General features: G+C 51.4%; 7 protein-coding genes across 7 annotated transcripts; 2 read left to right on the forward strand and 5 right to left on the reverse strand.

Annotated features, from left to right (window-relative positions):
- Nucleotides 1-1,234, reverse strand: PtrM4_085320 (SET domain containing protein; the record flags this gene model as incomplete). The annotated part of the gene is made up of 3 exons (XM_001940195.1): nucleotides 1-190; nucleotides 347-1,133; nucleotides 1,204-1,234. 3 exons carry the CDS (start codon nucleotides 1,232-1,234, stop codon nucleotides 1-3), a joined length of 1,008 nt encoding a protein of 335 aa, XP_001940230.1.
- A 2,252-nt stretch (nucleotides 1,235-3,486) lies between these two features.
- PtrM4_085330 (uncharacterized protein) lies at nucleotides 3,487-4,692 on the reverse strand (the record flags this gene model as incomplete). Its single annotated transcript, XM_001940193.1, has 1 exon — nucleotides 3,487-4,692. The coding sequence occupies one exon, from the start codon at nucleotides 4,690-4,692 to the stop codon at nucleotides 3,487-3,489; it is 1,206 nt and encodes a 401-aa protein (XP_001940228.1).
- Nucleotides 4,693-5,683: 991 nt separating this feature from the next.
- On the forward strand, nucleotides 5,684-7,344 carry PtrM4_085340 (uncharacterized protein; the record flags this gene model as incomplete). The annotated part of the gene is made up of 3 exons (XM_001940192.1): nucleotides 5,684-5,846; nucleotides 5,896-6,012; nucleotides 6,062-7,344. The coding sequence occupies 3 exons, from the start codon at nucleotides 5,684-5,686 to the stop codon at nucleotides 7,342-7,344; spliced, it is 1,563 nt and encodes a 520-aa protein (XP_001940227.1).
- A 747-nt stretch (nucleotides 7,345-8,091) lies between these two features.
- On the reverse strand, nucleotides 8,092-9,826 carry PtrM4_085350 (Fructose-2,6-bisphosphatase; the record flags this gene model as incomplete). The annotated part of the gene is made up of 3 exons (XM_001940191.2): nucleotides 8,092-8,328; nucleotides 8,385-9,738; nucleotides 9,813-9,826. 3 exons carry the CDS (start codon nucleotides 9,824-9,826, stop codon nucleotides 8,092-8,094), a joined length of 1,605 nt encoding a protein of 534 aa, XP_001940226.1.
- Nucleotides 9,827-10,364: 538 nt separating this feature from the next.
- On the forward strand, nucleotides 10,365-11,568 carry PtrM4_085360 (Porin-3 domain containing protein; the record flags this gene model as incomplete). The annotated part of the gene is made up of 3 exons (XM_001940190.2): nucleotides 10,365-10,712; nucleotides 10,761-11,405; nucleotides 11,458-11,568. The coding sequence occupies 3 exons, from the start codon at nucleotides 10,365-10,367 to the stop codon at nucleotides 11,566-11,568; spliced, it is 1,104 nt and encodes a 367-aa protein (XP_001940225.1).
- A 556-nt stretch (nucleotides 11,569-12,124) lies between these two features.
- PtrM4_085370 (mitochondrial import receptor subunit tom22) lies at nucleotides 12,125-12,772 on the reverse strand (the record flags this gene model as incomplete). The annotated part of the gene is made up of 3 exons (XM_001940189.2): nucleotides 12,125-12,187; nucleotides 12,265-12,554; nucleotides 12,685-12,772. The coding sequence occupies 3 exons, from the start codon at nucleotides 12,770-12,772 to the stop codon at nucleotides 12,125-12,127; spliced, it is 441 nt and encodes a 146-aa protein (XP_001940224.1).
- Nucleotides 12,773-14,941: 2,169 nt separating this feature from the next.
- On the reverse strand, nucleotides 14,942-18,058 carry PtrM4_085380 (glutamate-cysteine ligase; the record flags this gene model as incomplete). Its single annotated transcript, XM_066106668.1, has 5 exons — nucleotides 14,942-15,919; nucleotides 15,968-16,550; nucleotides 16,601-16,729; nucleotides 16,777-16,925; nucleotides 17,912-18,058. The coding sequence occupies 5 exons, from the start codon at nucleotides 18,056-18,058 to the stop codon at nucleotides 14,942-14,944; spliced, it is 1,986 nt and encodes a 661-aa protein (XP_065963606.1).
- Between the last annotated feature and the right edge of the window lie 284 nt (nucleotides 18,059-18,342).

Raw genomic sequence — 18,342 nt, forward strand, 5'->3', positions numbered from 1 at the left:
CTATGCACCCCTCTGCGCCTCCACCATGGCCAGCTTCGTTTTGATGCGATGAAGCGAATCTGCGTACTTGGTGTAGTTAGGAAAGTCAGTGCCTTGGCAGTCTTTCTTGACCTGCAAAGCCCTGACACCCGCCACCTCAGCCATCTTAAAGTCGCCCCTGTGCTCGCAGACTAGCGCGATATCAAGAAATCTGGTCAAAGTTAGCGGGTTTCCCGTGACTGTAAGAGGGCTGTGGAGGTGATATAGAATACTTGATCGTGTATCTAAGTACCTAATAGGCGTGTCTGGCGCCTACAGTGACCTTTATACACTATCAAGTATCTTATATCACCCGCGTGGTACTCACACTGCGGCCAACCTGGCAGTATAGTCACCCTCGAACGTGTGAAGAGCCGCCATCTCGAGCAGCTTCTGGACAAAGTCATCCTGCTTGGCCCCCTCGGACAAGTTAACGCCGCGAAGGAATCGGGTCGCCCTCTCCAGCTCCTGGAGCCTGTAGCGTCTCTCGGCACTCTGATAGGCGAAGGTCGACTCATCCTCGTCTTTACCACATGCTGGGCAGTCGCAAACGAAGCCGTAGTGCTTGCAGTCGTACGAACGCAACGCCTTGTCATGCAGCATGTCGCAGTAAGATAGGGTAATCTCTTCGTCGGTAGCCACGTCTTTGATGATGTGAATCGTCTCTTTTCCAATCTTTTCGTTCCAGCTAAAACATGCGTTTGGGTTGCAAGCATGGTTGAATCGCGCGGCGTACGGAAAGATTGCCGCACCCGCGTTCATCTCCATGCAGTTTATCTGGAAGACGCTGATCAGAGTAGGTTCCTTGCCAATTCTCGCTGCATGCTGCTCCTCGATTCGCTGACGCTCCTTGGGCTGTACTGATTCATGGATATGGGATGGCCACTGTTTCGGATCTTGACCATGACCGGAATGCAGAGTGAAATATAGCTTCTTTTGTTCAGGCGTCAGCTCTTCGAAGGCCTTCTCGATGTCGCATAGCATGTAGTCGGCGATAGGGACTATCAACAGTGGATCCTCCACTAGGATTCGGGTACCGCGCGCGATGGGTTTCAGTGCAAAGCAACCGTAGCCTTTGCCAGGAATCGCCCGGACTTCATAGTACTCATTGCCTGCTGTGCGGTGTCAGTGTCTGTTCCCTGGCGATCGTCTGAAAGATTCCTGTGCAGAGCATACACTACGTACCTGGAGCTGCGGGAAGACTGGTAGACTCCATTGTAGTCGTGAGGATGGCAAGGAAAGAACGGGTCGATAGTATGGTGTTGTTGCTTCTGTTTTCCGCAGTGATAGCTGTCAATGGGATTGCCCGCGTTTGCTGTGCGTTTGCTGCCAGTAGGCGGTGAAGATCGTGACAAAGTGAGGTGCTTTGGGCTTCACCTTCACATTACGGGCAGCCCGCCCACTATAGACACGTAGCACAGGTTCCCATGCTGTCAGGTAAGAGCGCAGCACATCTCTCGCCGCGCTGGTGGATTGAGTACAAAAGAGATTGCTAACAAACGACTTCGTGACCGCCATGGATTGGGATCTAGACCTGAAATCATGCGGCCATTCAAACCGATACCTATCACGAAAACGCAATCCAGATCTGTTCAGAATTCCGAGAAGTGGCTAGGCCTTGATTGTGGGCCCGCTACACACTTCATGTTCGTCCACAAAAATTGCGGCCTTGGTTTGGAGATCAGCAAAACGTGGAATAATCTCAGCTTTTTGCCACCCGTGGGACATGAAATACTTGACAGTTTAGTGTAGAAGTTTACTGTAGGCGCTAGATACGCCTATTTTGTGCTTACCTACTCTGTCAAGTGTTTCATGTCACCTAGGTCCCGCTCTTACGAACATCTGCCGGGCTTGGCCAGGATCTAAAACGGGCGCCCTCGGCGGGCCTCACTGTGTGACTGTGGCGGCGCCACTTCCCGAGCCCGTAGGATTGTTGATATGAAGTCGATCCTCCGAACTACAGCCTTGCCAACTGAATCAGGCCCGAACGATCGCCATATCCATGCTTACATGGGCCCTAAGTAACCGTGATCGTGGGTAGCTAACCCTGGATAGCTAACACCTGTTTTGTAAATTACCTCCCCGTTTTTGATGTTGCGAACAACTCCGCGGATCCCCAGGATACAATCAAATTAGGGTATCCACTGACGAGTAACCAAGAATGGTATGGTGCTCCCTTCTTCCCAGACCCCACTCAGCCAGATAAATCCACGGTGATATCAGGACTATGCAGAATCTATCGCCCGGACAAGTATGCGTGAGCTGCATGTCGAGAGCACCATTATCACCTCTATATTGTACCATTATAGTCATATCTGCTATATATATTCCACATCGCTTGGATGTTGTTTAGTGTTCCCTGATTAACACTGAAGCTTACGCAAGCTAAGGCAAGTAGGCTCTGATGTGCTACTCTCATTTCACGATGATTGAAAGAAACCAAGGACTATATTGACTACAACAAGTGTTGTTGTCCCTGTCGAGATGTTCTAAACTCCTTGATACATCAACTTATTTCTACGTTTAGACATACAAGACTGTAGACAAACCACTCAGGGTGGGTCTGCATTAGATAAGCTTATTCGCCACACGAAAGCAAGGGAAGAACCGCTGGGTGCTTTTTGCTCGTGCACTCTGCAGTGACTCTGAATATAAATTTAGGTGGATGCCACAAAGGCTTAAGGATACTTTCAATGCTTTCTTTGCTTACGCGGAAATGTTGCTCGTGATCAGCATCTTGATCACACATCCGTGTTGGCATGTGTTGTTGTTGCTGCCCGAGCAGGGAACAGGGGAGCAACCCCAACACCAACACCACTGCACAGTACTTTCGAATACGGCAACCATGGTGAACATAGATGTATATTAATACTATATATATCACATCAGACTACTCGGTCTTACCAAAAGCCCATAACTACAACACGTGAGCAATCCAAAACATAACCAAAAAGTATGGATATCCAGCCATACTCTCTGTATTCACCTATTCCGGCAATGGATCCGCAAAGAAAGACCAAGAGAATCCCAAAGGCTTTTGTCTGTCCTCCCCCACGTTGCAAGCCCTTGATTACCCGAATCCCGTCATCTTGCAGGCAGCACCCGATACAGATTTAGCGCTACACAAGCTTTTTCGCTACCAGATCGTGTCAGTGCCAGCCCCGTGCGCCCGGCTTTCTGACTAACTGGACCACTCGTTGGATTTGCCTCGGTGTCATCATCTCCTATGGTCCCGGCCCGAACCCCACCATATCGCTCGCCTGTTATATAAGTGCCACTGGTAAGAGATGAGCTGGGAAAGGCAGGAAGAAAGACTTAGTGTACCAAGATTATTGTGGTCAATCTTCATTTGTTTATTGCAAAAGAGAAGTAAGCGGGGGTCTTCCTGTTGTAAAGTGGTATGCAGCCCGACTAACGACATGAGTGTGGGCGACATTACACAGAGAAATAGAAAGCATCGTCGTCGTCCTAAGGCTCATCGATTTCCATGTCCTCATGGTTGTCGTCAACATCATCCATGTTCTCCCCACTACTTGATGAATCGGATGACTCGTAGCTGAACTCTCGCACCCTAACCACGAGCGTCTTATTACTCTCTTCAAATGCTTCGTTCCACTCCGCCATGCCGGTCTTCTTGTTACCAACGAAATAGAGATAGCTAATCTCTTTGGCTATCTTCTTGACCTGCCGCTCTAGTCTCTCATTTTCCTCCTGTTCATACAGCCTCGCTGCAAGGTCTGCATCGGCCTGTAAATCTTCGGAGGACAGCGAGTGCGACAAGGGACTACGTGGCGGAATGGGTCGTGTCTGCCCGCGCGCATTCCGCTGAGCTAGGCGGGCTTGGTTTATGCTGTATTCGTACACCTGGCGACTGAGCAGCAGCGATAAAGGAATATTCCAGAATTCTTGTGCGATTGTGTATTCCGGGCCCAGATTGTATTTGCTGCGTACCGCACGGTCCATTGTAGTTCGCTCATACCAGCCTTGTTCAAGTCTTTCCCTCTTTCTTGTCTCATTGCGAAGTGTCTGCACCGCTTGGCGCAAGCTCGGGTTTCCTTCCGTTGTTTGCGCGCACCGGCGATTTTGGTTGTGGTGCGGGGACAGCGTTGTGCTGCACCTGGAAATGGGCGTGGTGGTAGAAAGTGCGCCTGATCGCTCCCACCATGCTGCATAGGCTGCAACTTGGGCCTCAGGGATATTCGTGGGGTAATACGCCACCATAGAGTCACATGCCGGACACAGCGAACAGGTCTCGGGTAAGACTGCTGCTGCCTGGGTACGTTGGAAGTCGAATCGCTCATGCGCAAAGTTCCATGCCTGCTCACGTTCCCAGCGCAATTGCTCGTTTCTTCTCGCTCTGTCGAGTCGGTCTCTTGCAATATGGTACGCTTTCTTTGCCCGGTTCCACCGCTGGGTGCGCATGTAATCTGGTGGAAGCAAGCCGCCCTCGGTTACTACCTTCTGCAATGCAACTTCCGTCTTTGCTTTGGCCTGAGATACAGCACACGGGGAGCACCATGGTGTATGTTGTGCGCTGGATGGATGGATATTGTGGCCACATTTGCTAGCAAACCGCATCTCGTGACCGTACTGTGAAGAGGCATATGGTTGCTTCTGGACAGGTAACATCGACGCCATGTCGGGCATATATGTGTCGGGCATGTATATGGGCATTGTGGGCATAAACTTCTGGTTGATGTATTCGGTGATTGATGTTCGCGGAAGAGCTAAGGTGCATTATTAGAAGTGCAAAATGATAGTACGGGTCGCGTGTGTGGTGAACCACGGATCAGCGAAGGGACAAAATCGGTATATTACAACAGTGAATAGTGAGGCCAAGGGATGCGTGCAAACGTGAATGTTGAGTAAAGATGTTAGATGGGCTTCGGCAGTGCGAGGGACCAAGTCAAAGATGTACTTTCGTCTATCTTCCTAGTGAGGCGTGGAGACTCGTAAGCGGCCATCGAGGCTATGATCGCGTGTGCTCGTGATTGGCCTGTTGCCTTGGAAGTAGCACGCGAGCAGTCATCGACGGCTGCCCGTGCACGCTAATACCCACTTCGCTGACAGTGTCAGTGGGGGTTTCCGACTTCAGATGAGCGCGGCAGCCGACAGTGTGATATGTGGCACCGGAGGCCAGCCTCAGGCATATATGTATTTGGCCGCCCAGACGGTACCTAGGTAGCTTTCTAGATGCATCGTGAATATCGCTGAACATGGCCGCCTTCACTTGCGCAACACAGCAGACGCCACCCATGTCGGGCTTCCATTCCACCGATCGGAGACTCACCTTCACCTGGACTATGCGAGTGGAATTTATCGTAGTGGTCTCATTTGCGACCTTGTCCACACCACGGGAGACATTCCCCTTTGAAGACAGCATCTCTAGTCGCCTGGACCGTCAAGGAAGATACTGCTTGAATTCCTATTGACTATAGCGAAATCGTGTGTATACCGCCATTCACCGCAAGATCAATGCGCAAATTCCGTTTGTTGATGGATCTGCGACGCAAACGAAGGCGACCGGTAATCTTAAAAATCTTAAAAAGCATGTTAATGTTATGTTCACTGCGACAATGGGACTTGGCGCCCTGCTCAAGAAGCGCAATTCAACTATCACCTTGGTCGCTCTCCTCATTGACTGTTGACTTTAGCAACTGCAAACATGGCGCCGACGCAACCCGCAGTGCCGCAGAGGTCTGTGTCTTTCAATCCTGAGGCGGCCACTTTCAGTCCCAGCTCTGTCAACCCTACGACAACGACTGCGGATACAGACCCAACTCCGCCAAAAGTTCAAGAGCATTCAAGAGTCCCGGATATGTTTGGTGGTGAGTTCCCCAATCCACATACTTGAGCCGTTGGCTAACAATCACGAAGAGAAATGGCGTTTTCGGTCAAGCAGACGCGGACGTGCTAACCGCCGTCGCTATCAAGGTGCAAGAATAGCATATCCGCTTCGCAGTACGGCTCGTACACTTGAGGGGGTGCAGCAAGGTAAGCACAGAACGAATGAGAAGTAAAAGTTTGATACTGACTCAAACAGATGCAGCTCCTCGCGACACTCTTCCTAAAGACAACATCAACATTCCCATGCCGTTTCCTCCCCTCGGATTGTTATGTTCCGCACGTCGTGGACCCGACTTCAGTGCACCCCCAGTTGGCGAACTGAATGCGAACCTTGGCTTGTCTGGTGCCAAGAGAACTGACACTACTAACGACTCGCCAGTACAGTCACACGAGTTACCAGGATCTGATGCCGATGCCCTAGCCGGTCTCGATGGCAAGCTCATTGGACAAGCGCTGAACAAGCCCATGACCGCTAACGACCTAGCCCGGTACCTCAACGGCTTGACTGTTCATCAAGGAGGCCTGATTCCGCCGTCTCAGGGCACTCAGTATGGTTATGGCACACGTCTTCCGGAGATAGAGGCTAGCGAGGACAAGGCTACAAAGATTGTGAAGCCGCCTCCTGGTTTTGGTCGTGTGCAGTCAAGGAGGATTCCGGCTGGAGAGTCAGGCGCTGCAGTTCTATCTGTCATGGATCCGCAAAACGTACCTACAGGTCCTGCTGCAATGACCCGACCCCGACGCTTCAGCGACCTTCCCCAGTTTCCGCAACATGCCTCCGGTTCTGGACATCGTCGCCGTTCGCGAGCGTACACCCGCGGCAAACGTACTGATCAAGGCCCAGAGCCATCAGCTGCCGACATCTACCCTGAAGATGCCAACGTAACTCGCCGCTCTTCATACCTCCAACCTGCTGTTCCCTTCCTCTTTCCCAAGGCTGAGCCACTCCCTCAGTCACATTTCAGCGCCGAGGATCCTGTCAGCTGGCCAACTCCCGCAGAAGTGGATACACTTAATCTAAAAAAGCCACAAACTCCCCGTTCCCTCATCCGACTCTTCGACCAGAAGTTTGGCAACGAAGCTGCCGCCGCAGCTCTCCCTGCGCCCCCTGCGCCCTTCGACATCTTCGCAGACCACAGCTACCCCACAAAAGATGACTTCAACGCCGCTGACGACGAAGTTCGCTTCCTGCTGTCTTCTATCCCCACCTTCTACTATCAACAAGAAGTAGGCCAGGCTCAGACTCAGACTCAGCATCAAGACCAAGGCACCGCCTATCTCACCTGCGATACTCGCCCCCTTACCCCCGAACAACTCACGGGAGCACGTTACGGCATCCGCTACCACGGCATCGGTCTAGGCGATAACTGGAAGTGTCTCGAGGTCAAAGAGGGCGAGCCTTTCCGAGTGCGTCCTCGTAACCATGACGGTTGGGGCAGCTGGGAATGGGCCATTCGCAAAGGATGGGCCAAAGAGTGAGTATTTCCGTCTTGTAGAAACTATATCTGTTTTCTGAGACGAAGTGAAAGAAAATGTTCTTTTGCTAACCTATGAGAGATTCGGCGGCAGGATTGCGGCTTAGGGGCTTACATGGTAGCATTTCCGCTAGGCTTACAGGATAAGGCTGGCTCGCGGTATGGCTTGGGATTGGGCGTTTAGGTTAGGGCGTTGGCCGCTGGCTGGATGACCTGGGGAGTCTTTTCTTATCTGGATACCTTTTGCTTCTCTTTTGCAGAAGAGATGAGGGGGTTTCAGAAGCGATGCTTAACTTCGGCCATATGGCGACGAGATTTCATTTATGATGATGCATTGGGCTGCTCCCGATCTAGTCCCATTGGACTATTCAATTCATGAAATTCATAGCTGATGTCATTTTCCTCTTTCACACCGTGACATAGCAAGGGTGGTAAGAAGATGTCAATTAATAGTTCGAGTAGAGGACAACTGGGACATCTGTGGTGAAACGTGTATGAAACTCAACACCTTTTCCAGCTGAAGTAGCAAGAAAAATGCAGCGATAAAGCCAAGATGTAATTTGTCATGTCTACAGTACTATCACGCCCCTGCGCCCCTCGCAAGCATAAACCCGTGTTTCCATGCCGTGCCGAAAGTTAACTATGATCACCACCGTCTAACCGGCCCCTCAAATGGGGTCAAAATCCGTTTCTTGACTAGCCCTCTCATTGTCAAACGTGGCACCGTAGCGGCACTGATAACGCACCTAATTCACGATGACGGATTAATATGCGCCTTCAAGTTCAAAGGCTGGATACCGTGTTCACGGGGCGTTGCAGCGCCAGAGTCTACTTGGACCTGAGGAGTGCCCATGCCAGACAATGGACTTACCGCGCCAGAAGGTGCAACGGGTATCTTGATGTCCTCGGGGCTACCGGGGACCATTGATTCGGGAAGGTTGGGGATCTTGATGCGTTTGGCTACATTGTTGTAGGACGAGGGGATGATCTGATAAACTGTGAGCAGGAGTAGTGAGGGAATGACGGAGTAGCACTGGTACTTACCTCGATAATCTCATCGCGGGGGAACTGCAGCTTGGGGATATCGGCTGCATTACATGCCATGAGATAACCGTACAGCACACGGAGTACGGATTCGTGGGCAATGATGAGAAGATCGTTCTCTTCGCGTTCGAGCTCGAGAATGATGGGTTCCATGCGCACAGCTAGGTCGTGGTAGGATTCTGCACGTGGGTACCGGTGGTGGTATGGATCTGCCTCGTGCTTTGTGACTTCATCTGGGAATTCCTCGCGTATCTTTGCTTCAGACATTTTTTCGCACACGCCTGGGTTCATCTGGCTCATTTGCGATCGTTGCCTGACTCGGTAGCCCATGGACGCTAGAACTTCTGATGTCTGGACAGTTCTCCGACGTGTTGAGGTCCAGATAGTCAATGGCTTCAAGGACGCGTCTGTTGCTCCAGATTCAATAAGCTTCTGCTTCTCTTCCTCGCGGTACTGCAATAAGACCTCGCTCATCTTCTTTGCATAGTCGTGCCCTTCTGGTGAAAGATTGGCATCGGCCTTGTAGGAATCCTCCTCCCGTGTGGTTCCAGCGCGAGCAAAGTAAGTTTGCCGCGACTTGATGTGAAGGTTGAGCAAGTAGAAGACAATTCGTTGGGAAAGGTATCCAAATGCGCAATTGTTGACTACTACTCGCTCGCCAGCGTTGATCATCTTGATCCAGTGCAGATCGGGCTCTTCCATGGTTTCAAAGTGCGGTATCCGTGCATTAATGCGGGCTAGGTAGTCGTGGACTGCGTCTTCATCCTTCCACCCCTGGTAGTCCGGCGAGGAGATTTTGACACGACGAACGTTTTCCTGGATGATGCGCTCATCGGTGCAGTGTGATTCGATAAAGACTGTCTGGATGCCGTTCTTTGCAAATTCCTTGGCCAGTGATCGCCGGCCTTGGCTGATAGCATTGACGGCGTCGTAGATGGCCACTTGGCCCTTGTCGTTCTCCAAAAAGTGGTAGATATCCTCACGGCACTTCTTCAATATCTTGTTGCGCAACAAGACAGATTGTGGCGCTGCATTTAGGAAGAAGTAGTCCTCCGGCACGTCATTGTCCGGACCTAGAGTAGCGCGACGATAGTCGCCAAGATGAAACACGTGAGTCTTGACACCCAGCCACCGAAGGTAACGGGCGAGGGCAACGGAGGTATGAGTTTTGCCTCGAGCAGGCAGTCCACAAGTAGCGATGACTATTCGCCCGGAATGGAAGAGGCGGCCCGATTCTGTGCTATAGAGTTGAGCGGGCGCCATTTCTTCCTTGGTGGGTAGATCGTGGATTGCGTCGACATATGTACTAGACCGCCGCCTGAAGCGCGGAGAATTCGCATATATCTCTGCGGTGCTGTTCATGATCAGTGAATGTTCGCAGCGTTGGTACTCGGATACGGCCACGGGAAGTGGGGTCATGCCACTTACAGTAGGGTGTCCATGATTGCGAATGGTAAATTCTATAAGAATAATGGAGGTAGGGAAGAAGCGGATTTTGAAGAAGAAGAAAATTGACCGATCATCAAACAAAGTAAGGTTGGGGGTTGATGGTTCAAGAGGGATACGAGTGCAGCTAGGGACCGGGCGTTGATATAAGTTTGCCGAGACTTGGAAGCGGATAAGGTGCGACAGTCAAGCGCGGCCAGTCTACCAGGACACGTCGCAGAGGGTCCGAGGGTCCAGGCAGCGTTTTGAGGGGAATGTCGCAGCTAGCTCGCCCAAAAAGCAAAGCTCAACGGTTCAATGTGAAGTCGGATGGCGCAGTGCATGTGGGTTAGCGTTCGGAGTCGATTACAACAGACACGTGATGGTGGATTATGTCATCAGGTAACTTTTCAAAATGTTCACCCATATCGTCACCGTCCAAGCGACCGGAACGCATCACAGCACCCAACAATCTGCTGCCATTTCCACACGACCCGTGCCGGCCCTCCTGCATCGTAGGGAGTTTCTAGTCCGACGTGCACGCATATTTCCACAATGGCCACCCCGCTGCAATTTAACCCGGCAAAAGAACAAGCCATCGCTGACGTTCTCTCGCAACCTCGCGCCGCCAACACAGGCCCGTTCGCACAATTCCAAAATGTATACGACGCATTCCTAGAGCGGAGAGAAGCATTGGGGCTCAGCAACCCTGGCACCGTCGAGAACATTGCGAGAGAAGTGCAGCGCGATGTTTTCCTGAACAACTCGAGCTTTTCTGGCCTGCGCGCCGAGCTCACAAAGGCCTTCAGCGCAGCCCCGCTATTCCAGGTTGCGCATTCGCTATCTATGGGATCTCAGGTTATGCCGCCATACTCTTATATGGTTCTCTATGGATCACCAAGAGTTTGTTGCCCAAATCTGCAACAGTCTTTTCAAAGCTGATGATACCAGGTTTTTATGCAAGGAAACCTCGACAACGAGCTCGCCTTCTCCGGACGCTTCAACTGGCGCTGGACGTCAGCATTCGTCACCAAGACAGCTGTCCAGCTCACGTCCCAAGGGAACATGGTCTCGTTCGAGAACGACTACACAGGTGCAGATTTCTCCGCTTCGCTCAAGGCCGTCAACCCCTCCATACTTGACGGTGGCATTACTGGTATGCTCATGGCAAGCTATCTTCAGGCCGTCACACCAAAGCTATCGCTCGGCATTGACGCTTTCTGGACACGTCCGGCCATGGCCTACCCACCCGAGCTCAACGTTTCGTATGCCGCCCGCTACAGGGCTGTTGACTGGATGGCCTGTGGTCAGATTATTCCGGACCGGGGTGTATTAGAGGCTTCATACTGGCGCAGACTCACAGACAAGGTGGAGACAGGTATCAACTGCAACCTCGCATTTGCTGGAATTGGACCTGGCGGACCCATGGCTGGCCCACAGAAGGAGGGCAATGTTACGATTGGTGCCAAATACGACTTCCGCCAGTCGTCATTCAGGGCGCAAATCGACAACCAGGGCAAGGTGTCGTGTTTGCTGGAGAAGATGATTGCGCCGCCGATCCGCGTAACCTTCTCTGGAGAAATCGACCACAAGCAGGTACGTCATCTTTGACTTCAAACTTTGCTACGCCATGCTAATAAAGACGCAGAACGCCGCCAAGCTCGGTCTGGCTGTCGCAATAGAAGCCGCCGACGAGGCTGTCATGGAACAGCAAGAACAACAGGGCGCCGCAATGTCAGCCGGCTCAATTCCCTTTTAAACGCCTCTCCACACCCATGTACCGACTATAATACCATGACTCTTCTCTTTGCTGTATTACCACGTTTTCTTGGAGCGAGCGCAATCTGCGAATGTCTCCATGCCACCACTCGCGGATTGGGTACGGTTATGCAAGCGCACCGCTTGAGTGACAGTTTGTTACAGCATCTCACTGGCGCACGGTTCGCATCTGATGTCTATGAGCATTTGGTAGACCGGGACACGGCGGATTACGTTTGTGCGCCAGATGAGTACGAATCTAGACGCTGTATTTGTAAGTATTGTTACATAGCCGACAGGCATGAAGAAAAGAATAAATGTACAGAGAAACTTCATCACTATGCTGAAGTTATGGTCTCAATAACGTGACGCAATACATAATCGTGGAGTCGAGAAATATAGTACAGATCATTACGGCATCATTTTGGCCGCCTGTATGCACATGTTACAGTCCCGTCCATGCACCGTTTCCAATATCGTAGCAAGACAGGTGTGAAGAGCCCGCCGCTCATATTGAAGCGACCACCAGTCGAAAAGCGCTCAATCAAGACAATGGTTTACAAAGCCGGCTTTGCGCCCTGGGGTTGACCAGGCATCGGCGCACCACCAGGAGCCATAAACTATACATACGTTAGCAATTCGCACCTTATCAATCCCACATCATCCCGCAAAAAATGGAATAATTTTTAGCACATACCTCGTTCTGCGCCCGTTGCGCCTGCAACTCAGCCCTCTCCTGCTCAACAATCATCTGCTCTTCACTGTACGCCAACGCCCACGGCACACCCAGCAGCAGAGCACTCGTGCTCACAACCCACAGCGTCTTGCCGCCCATGCTCAGTCCCGACTTGAACCACGAGGAGATTGTGGACGCTTTCGACGAGACGGAGCGGCGTGTGCTGGCGGGGATCATGTCTTGCAGGGCAAGGATGCGCTCGTAGAGCGATTCGTCTGGGTGCAGCGAGTGGATGGATGAGGTGTCGGACTCTGAATGGACCCCACATTAGCATTCATTCAATCATTAATCCGCTTATATCTTTTGTAGGGAACATTGAATCACAGAAAGAATTCTTTCGGGAAAAACATGATCATTTGAGCGGGGTTTTTCTCTTCATACCGGAATCGGTGTCCCATTCATCGTCGTCGTGCGGGCCTTCCTGCTCACGCACAAACTCCTCGTCCATGACTTCTTCGAGTTTGACCATCTTGGCGGTATTTGGGGGGCTGCCGGGTTAGACTGGTAGGGTGGAGGTGGGGTGGATTTGATGGATGGGCGGCGTGGTGGTACGTAGTGGGTTCGTGGTGTTGGGCCGCGAAAGCTGTTTGTGCTTGCGACGATGATTGCGATGATGAACTTTTAGTGCATGGACCATGTGCGCGCTGCGCTAGGCTGGGGTTCTACCGAACGGCAACTTCACCACTGCATGACGTATGGATGGGATTGTATTCGAATTTCCCAGCATTTGCAATATATCATTAAAAGCTTGCCGGAATTTAATAGGTCGTAATGACTATAAAAGATCAAACTAATTTCATAGTAATTTTCCAGTAAATGCAATCTGTTGTTCCCAAGTCGCACTCCATGGCACATCTACCCCGTCATTAGCTACTATACTCAAGATCACTTTAAATTCTAGTAAAGTGTCCATTTCTATTCGCTTAGCGATAAGGTGTTGAAAGGTGGATTCATGTGTCTACGGTTGATATGACGATGCACCCGCAAATGCTGCCTCCAGAACTTCCCGATAGCTCTCAACCTTGCGTGGACTTTACGGACTCAATATGATTCAAGACCCATGGCCGCACGCGTGAGTTTCCGACCCCTGAGCACATACGATCCTTTTCTGTGCCGACCCTGTGCCCTCACGTAGTAAGATTTCAACATCTTGGCCTTATTGTCAAGTTCGGACGAGATGTATCTACTTTGGAAGCAATAAATGCCTGGGCCATTCGGCGCGTCTTTCAAGATTTAGTCCCAATCTCTGAGGTCTACGGATGGAGAGTAGTCGAGCGCGAAGTTTTCATATATATGCAACTCGTCAGGGGCCTACACCCAAACAACAATGGCCCGCCCTATCTTTCGATAACAAGTATTCCATATGTAATGATCTTCGTGCCATCATATCAAGATTCTGCAACCTCCACGATAGTGATGTTTAGGGTCAAATAGGTGCGACATCGCTAAACTTCGAAAGGTTCCATAAATCACGGCCTTCCGCCGGATTACTGCCTGAAGCGCCTACCACTCCTGAGGCCATTTCCCACACGAGCCGTCTTCCACGACTGGCTTTCCTGGCTGTGGCGCCGGCATGTTCCTGATCCACAGACGATTGAAGATCCCTGGAGATACTTACTGCCGAACGACGGTCCCATTGTATTTACGCATGGTGATCACCACCGAGCCAATATCATCGTCACCGCTACAAGTCCCACTAAAGTAATTGTGATTCTTGACTGGGAATAAGCAGGCTGGTACCCGGAATATTGGGAGTATTGCAAAGCCTTGTTTACGGCTTCATATAATGGAGATTGGCATGAGTACGTCGATCGGTTTTTGATCCCCACACCGTCCCTGTGGAAGCATTCGATTTTTACACATGCACCCTCGGCAAGTTTTGAGCTTCAAATACTTAGAGCGAAGGTAAGGTTTTCATTAGCGTTCTTGATCAAAACGGTGGATCTTTTTGCGAGTGCTGGAAGAGCAAAACAAATACAAAAAACAAGGAGCCTGCTTTAGACAGGACAAGCGTTCAAGTATGCAAGTTTTGCAGCACAGGTCCATCAGTTCAATCTCATTTGGGACTGGTCATAAAAAAAGCAAAACAAAAACATACAACAGCGGGGATTCGCCAGTGGTCACCCACCTGACTACTAATCCGCCGGTACACCGCTTGAGTACCGCTGAGCGAACGGGAAGCGCTATTGTCGATGTCCTATGGTCGTATGTGAAAGATCTGCTAGCTGCTAGCGTTATGACCAAAGGTAGAGATGGAGGTGGAATGCAAAATGGCAAAAACATACAACAGCGGGGATTCGCCAGTGGTCACCCACCTGACTACTAGTCCGCCGGTACACCGCTTGAGTACCGCTGAGCGAACGGGAAGCGCTATTGTCGATGTCCTATGATCGTATGTGAAAGAACTGGATAGATTTTGGTATATAACAGACATTAACAGTAACAGCACATTACCGGAAGCATGGCTTTTGGTATCCTGCCTGTGTTGATGGAATAACATGGTGGCGACCATCAAAACCCGAAAGATAGCATAAAATATAAAGACAAATAATTGCAGATTGTCTACTTCTCTTTTCATCTATGTACATTCATCGTCTATGTACCAAAATCGTTTTTTGTTTTACCCCCACTCTGTCCCTCAGCGACGCCTTCCCAGCATCTCAACTCCCAATCCATCACGACCCTCTGACTTTGTAATCTGCTCGGCAGCCTTGACAAGGTCGTATGTAATGTCGTCGCTCACCACACTATCCTTCTTGTACTCTGGGTGCGACTGGACGAAATGCCTGATCCACTTCGCCGCCGTCCAGTACGTGCCGTTTGCGCGCTTGCGAATCAAGTCGAGGTAGGTAGCGAGATCACAGCGCGTCTCGACATCGACGTTCATACTATTGAGGTATGATTCGACGAGCGGGATAAGACCAGGGAAGCCGTCACCGTCTGACGTGGTCTGTCCATTGATGACTTCATTGATGGTCATTTGTGTGTATTCGTCCTCGATAGGGCCAGTGGGTGTTGTTGGTCTGCTGAAGGTCTCTGCGGGCGTGGAGGTGCCCGTGCCGCTTGACTTGTGTGTCGAGAAGGGGTCCTTGCGGAACCAGAATTTCTGAGTCGATACGGCGTCACGGATGTGTGCTGTTTCCATGTTCTCTGACACGAGGGTGATGGGAATGTAGAAGTTGAGGTTGAAAGAAAGGATTGCGCGCGTGAGTAGCACAATGAAGATGGAAAACGCTGCATTCTCGAAATCGGTGATTTGGATTTCCATGGGTCGGAATTCGACTCGCCAGCCCATATCGGAGCCTGCTGGCGGTGGCTTGAAGCGCATGTGCTGCCAGTTGGTCGACTGCAGATTCTCAAAGTGATCGGCTTTAGTGAGGTCCAGCTCCTTGAGGTCTTCGGCGAACACAACAATGGGATCCCGAATGAAGAGGTGGGCGAAGTGGGTTGCTAGCAGGTCGTCCATGCCACCTTCAACTAGGCGCTTCTTGATATCGGTATCAATGATGAGATCCGGGTCGAGGTACTCAGGCCGGAGACGCGGATCTTGGGATATGTACGTTGAGTTGGATGCATAGCGGGACTTGGGGAGTCGCCAACGGTCGTTTTGCAACGGCTATCACTAGTAAACACGCGAGTTTCTGCCACAGGATTTCAAACGTACCTTCTCTCCGAGTTCCTCTGGTGTGCGATCATCAACTGCATTGCTGATCTGGTTCCAGCGCACGTCGGTGTCGGCCAGGAAACCCTTGTAGATTGGCGTCGCCGCCGTCAATGCAAGCAAGATAGGGGCTATAGGACTGAGCTGGTCATACATTTTTCGTCCTTCTTCAATATTTTTCGCTTGGAACGTGATCTGTAGACAACAACTTCCCATGCCGAAAGCCATGGCATCCATATGGATGTAATTGTCTTTTGCAGCACCATTGCGGACGTCATCATCTTCCGGCCAGTTATGCAAATCATAGTTGACAGTAGGATCTTTCCAGGGCCACGGTGTGTTTTCATCTCTGAAAACTGGTACATTGACCTGTACTTTTCTGCCTCTCCGCCAGCGAATGTTTGCCGCTAGAGTTGGAAAGCGGATATGGGGGTTCGCAATCTCATCGGGGACAAACTGGGAGCGGAGCTTAGGCCCCGAAACAGGATACGAGGGCACAATGCAATCGGTCGATCCAAGACGGGGAAATGTTGTCAACGTGATCGGGAACTCGGTCTGGGCCATATGATCCTTGGCTATGGTTCGTCTGACAGATGTGAGCTACCGAATGATCGACGATCGGAAAATCTTGTCTACCTCCACTTCATGTTTGGTTCGACATCTAGCAGATCCTTGAAGCCGATGCCCCATGGCTTTCCTGGAGTCGCTTCAAGCATGAACCTTCCAAACTCGGGGTGGAAAACGGGGGCAGGGTTCTCCTTTGCCCTTTGACAGTCAGTATGATGAAATCAAGTTTGATTCTGTAGCCTCACTCGGCATTTCCGGCCTGGAGGTCAGGCACTCCCCCTCCCTGCTGCAGAAGCTTCTCATCATTGGCAAGGGCAGCTAGAATGTCTGCTTGGCGTAGTGACAGTCTGACCTTGCGGTTGTTTTGATCATAGCAAACAACCAGGTACTCGATCTGGAGACCAGTTAGTTGCAGATTCTGTACCAGGTGAGTAACCGATGATGCTTCACCTCATCTCCCCAAAGGAGCGCGTCCCTCTCCTTGGCTTTGGCATTGCGCCATATGGCGAGCAGTTGCTGTCAATCACATTACTACACATGTCTCTCAAGCCTCACAGTCGAGCATACTTCAATCCCCCATGACCTGACCTGGCCGGCAACCTTCTTGGCGTCGGGCCAGTCAAGAGGCGTTCCAAGGGCACTTGATATAACATTAGCGAGGGCAGGCAGCGATAGGCGTGGCACGGATCTCACAGCAGACCCATCCCCAACTTCTGTAAGGCGGTAAGTGATGCAATGCAGGCTGGTGCACGGGCGGGCCGAGGTGACGTGTGAATGGGTGGCTGCTGGTCTTGAACGGCGATTGCAGGAGGCCTTCGGGGAGCACTGCAGAATATGGGCGTGTTAGCGGGGTTTGGCAGAACACAGGGCTTTCGCAGATGTGGTCCAGCCGCAGACGCCGCAGTTCCCTGCGTAATCGGGGATTGTCAAATAACGGACAATGGGGGGAGAAGCAATTTCTACATCCCCCGCCGGCACACGGGCGATCATGTAAAGACTAGAGGGGTGTAGTGATTATTAATGCGGGCGAGATGCTATGCCCTTTCCGAAGAAGAGAACCCTGCCCCGACACGCTTGCCTCTTTGGTAAGCTGGACACGACAGCAACAGCAAGCTCGCTGTGCCACTTCTGCAGTGCACACAATCCATCTTCCTTTGCGCAACATTGTTTGGGCATACGGACAGCGAAGCGCGTATGCACGGGCTACGGAACGGCGTGTCTCACTGTTGTCTCCAGAGTATGTGCCTCGCCTACCGTTATCATCAACCACGTGCATGCAGTCGTTACGGATTTGCGCAGCCCGCCGACTGGATTGAGACGAGCTGGAGGGCTGCTACGGAGACGGGGATGGAGAGGGGGGGATCGATCTCGATCATGTACGTCGAAAAGAGCCGTTACCGCGGGCCGTCGTGACATGACATCTGCAGCGCCACCAAGGTTGACCTGAGAAGTGAAAAGACGACGAGTCCATTCGTCGTCGGTGTAAGCGATCCCGTCTGATGAGTATTTGGGCAGAGCGACCGCCATTGCGGCACTGCACGACCAGGATCGGCTGCTGCTTCGCGTGCCGCACCCAGCATCGTCGTTGTACGAATCGCCTTGCATGCCTTGGGACACTGGCTCGCAAGCTTATCGTTCTTCCTCGCTGCTCCGGGCCTTGTGCAGATTGATAGACCGCAAAGTACGACCCCGATGACTTGTTATTGACATATGATACAATATGCGGGGAGCCTCGCCAGGTGCCCGCAGCACGCAGAGTTTATATTGGGAGGAGCCTGCGTCAGCATGGGGGATAGCTATCGTCGTACGAG

The sequence above is a fragment of the Pyrenophora tritici-repentis genome, chromosome 3 (genome assembly GCF_003171515.1).
Source record: "Pyrenophora tritici-repentis strain M4 chromosome 3, whole genome shotgun sequence".
NCBI classification, from domain to species: domain Eukaryota; kingdom Fungi; phylum Ascomycota; class Dothideomycetes; order Pleosporales; family Pleosporaceae; genus Pyrenophora; species Pyrenophora tritici-repentis.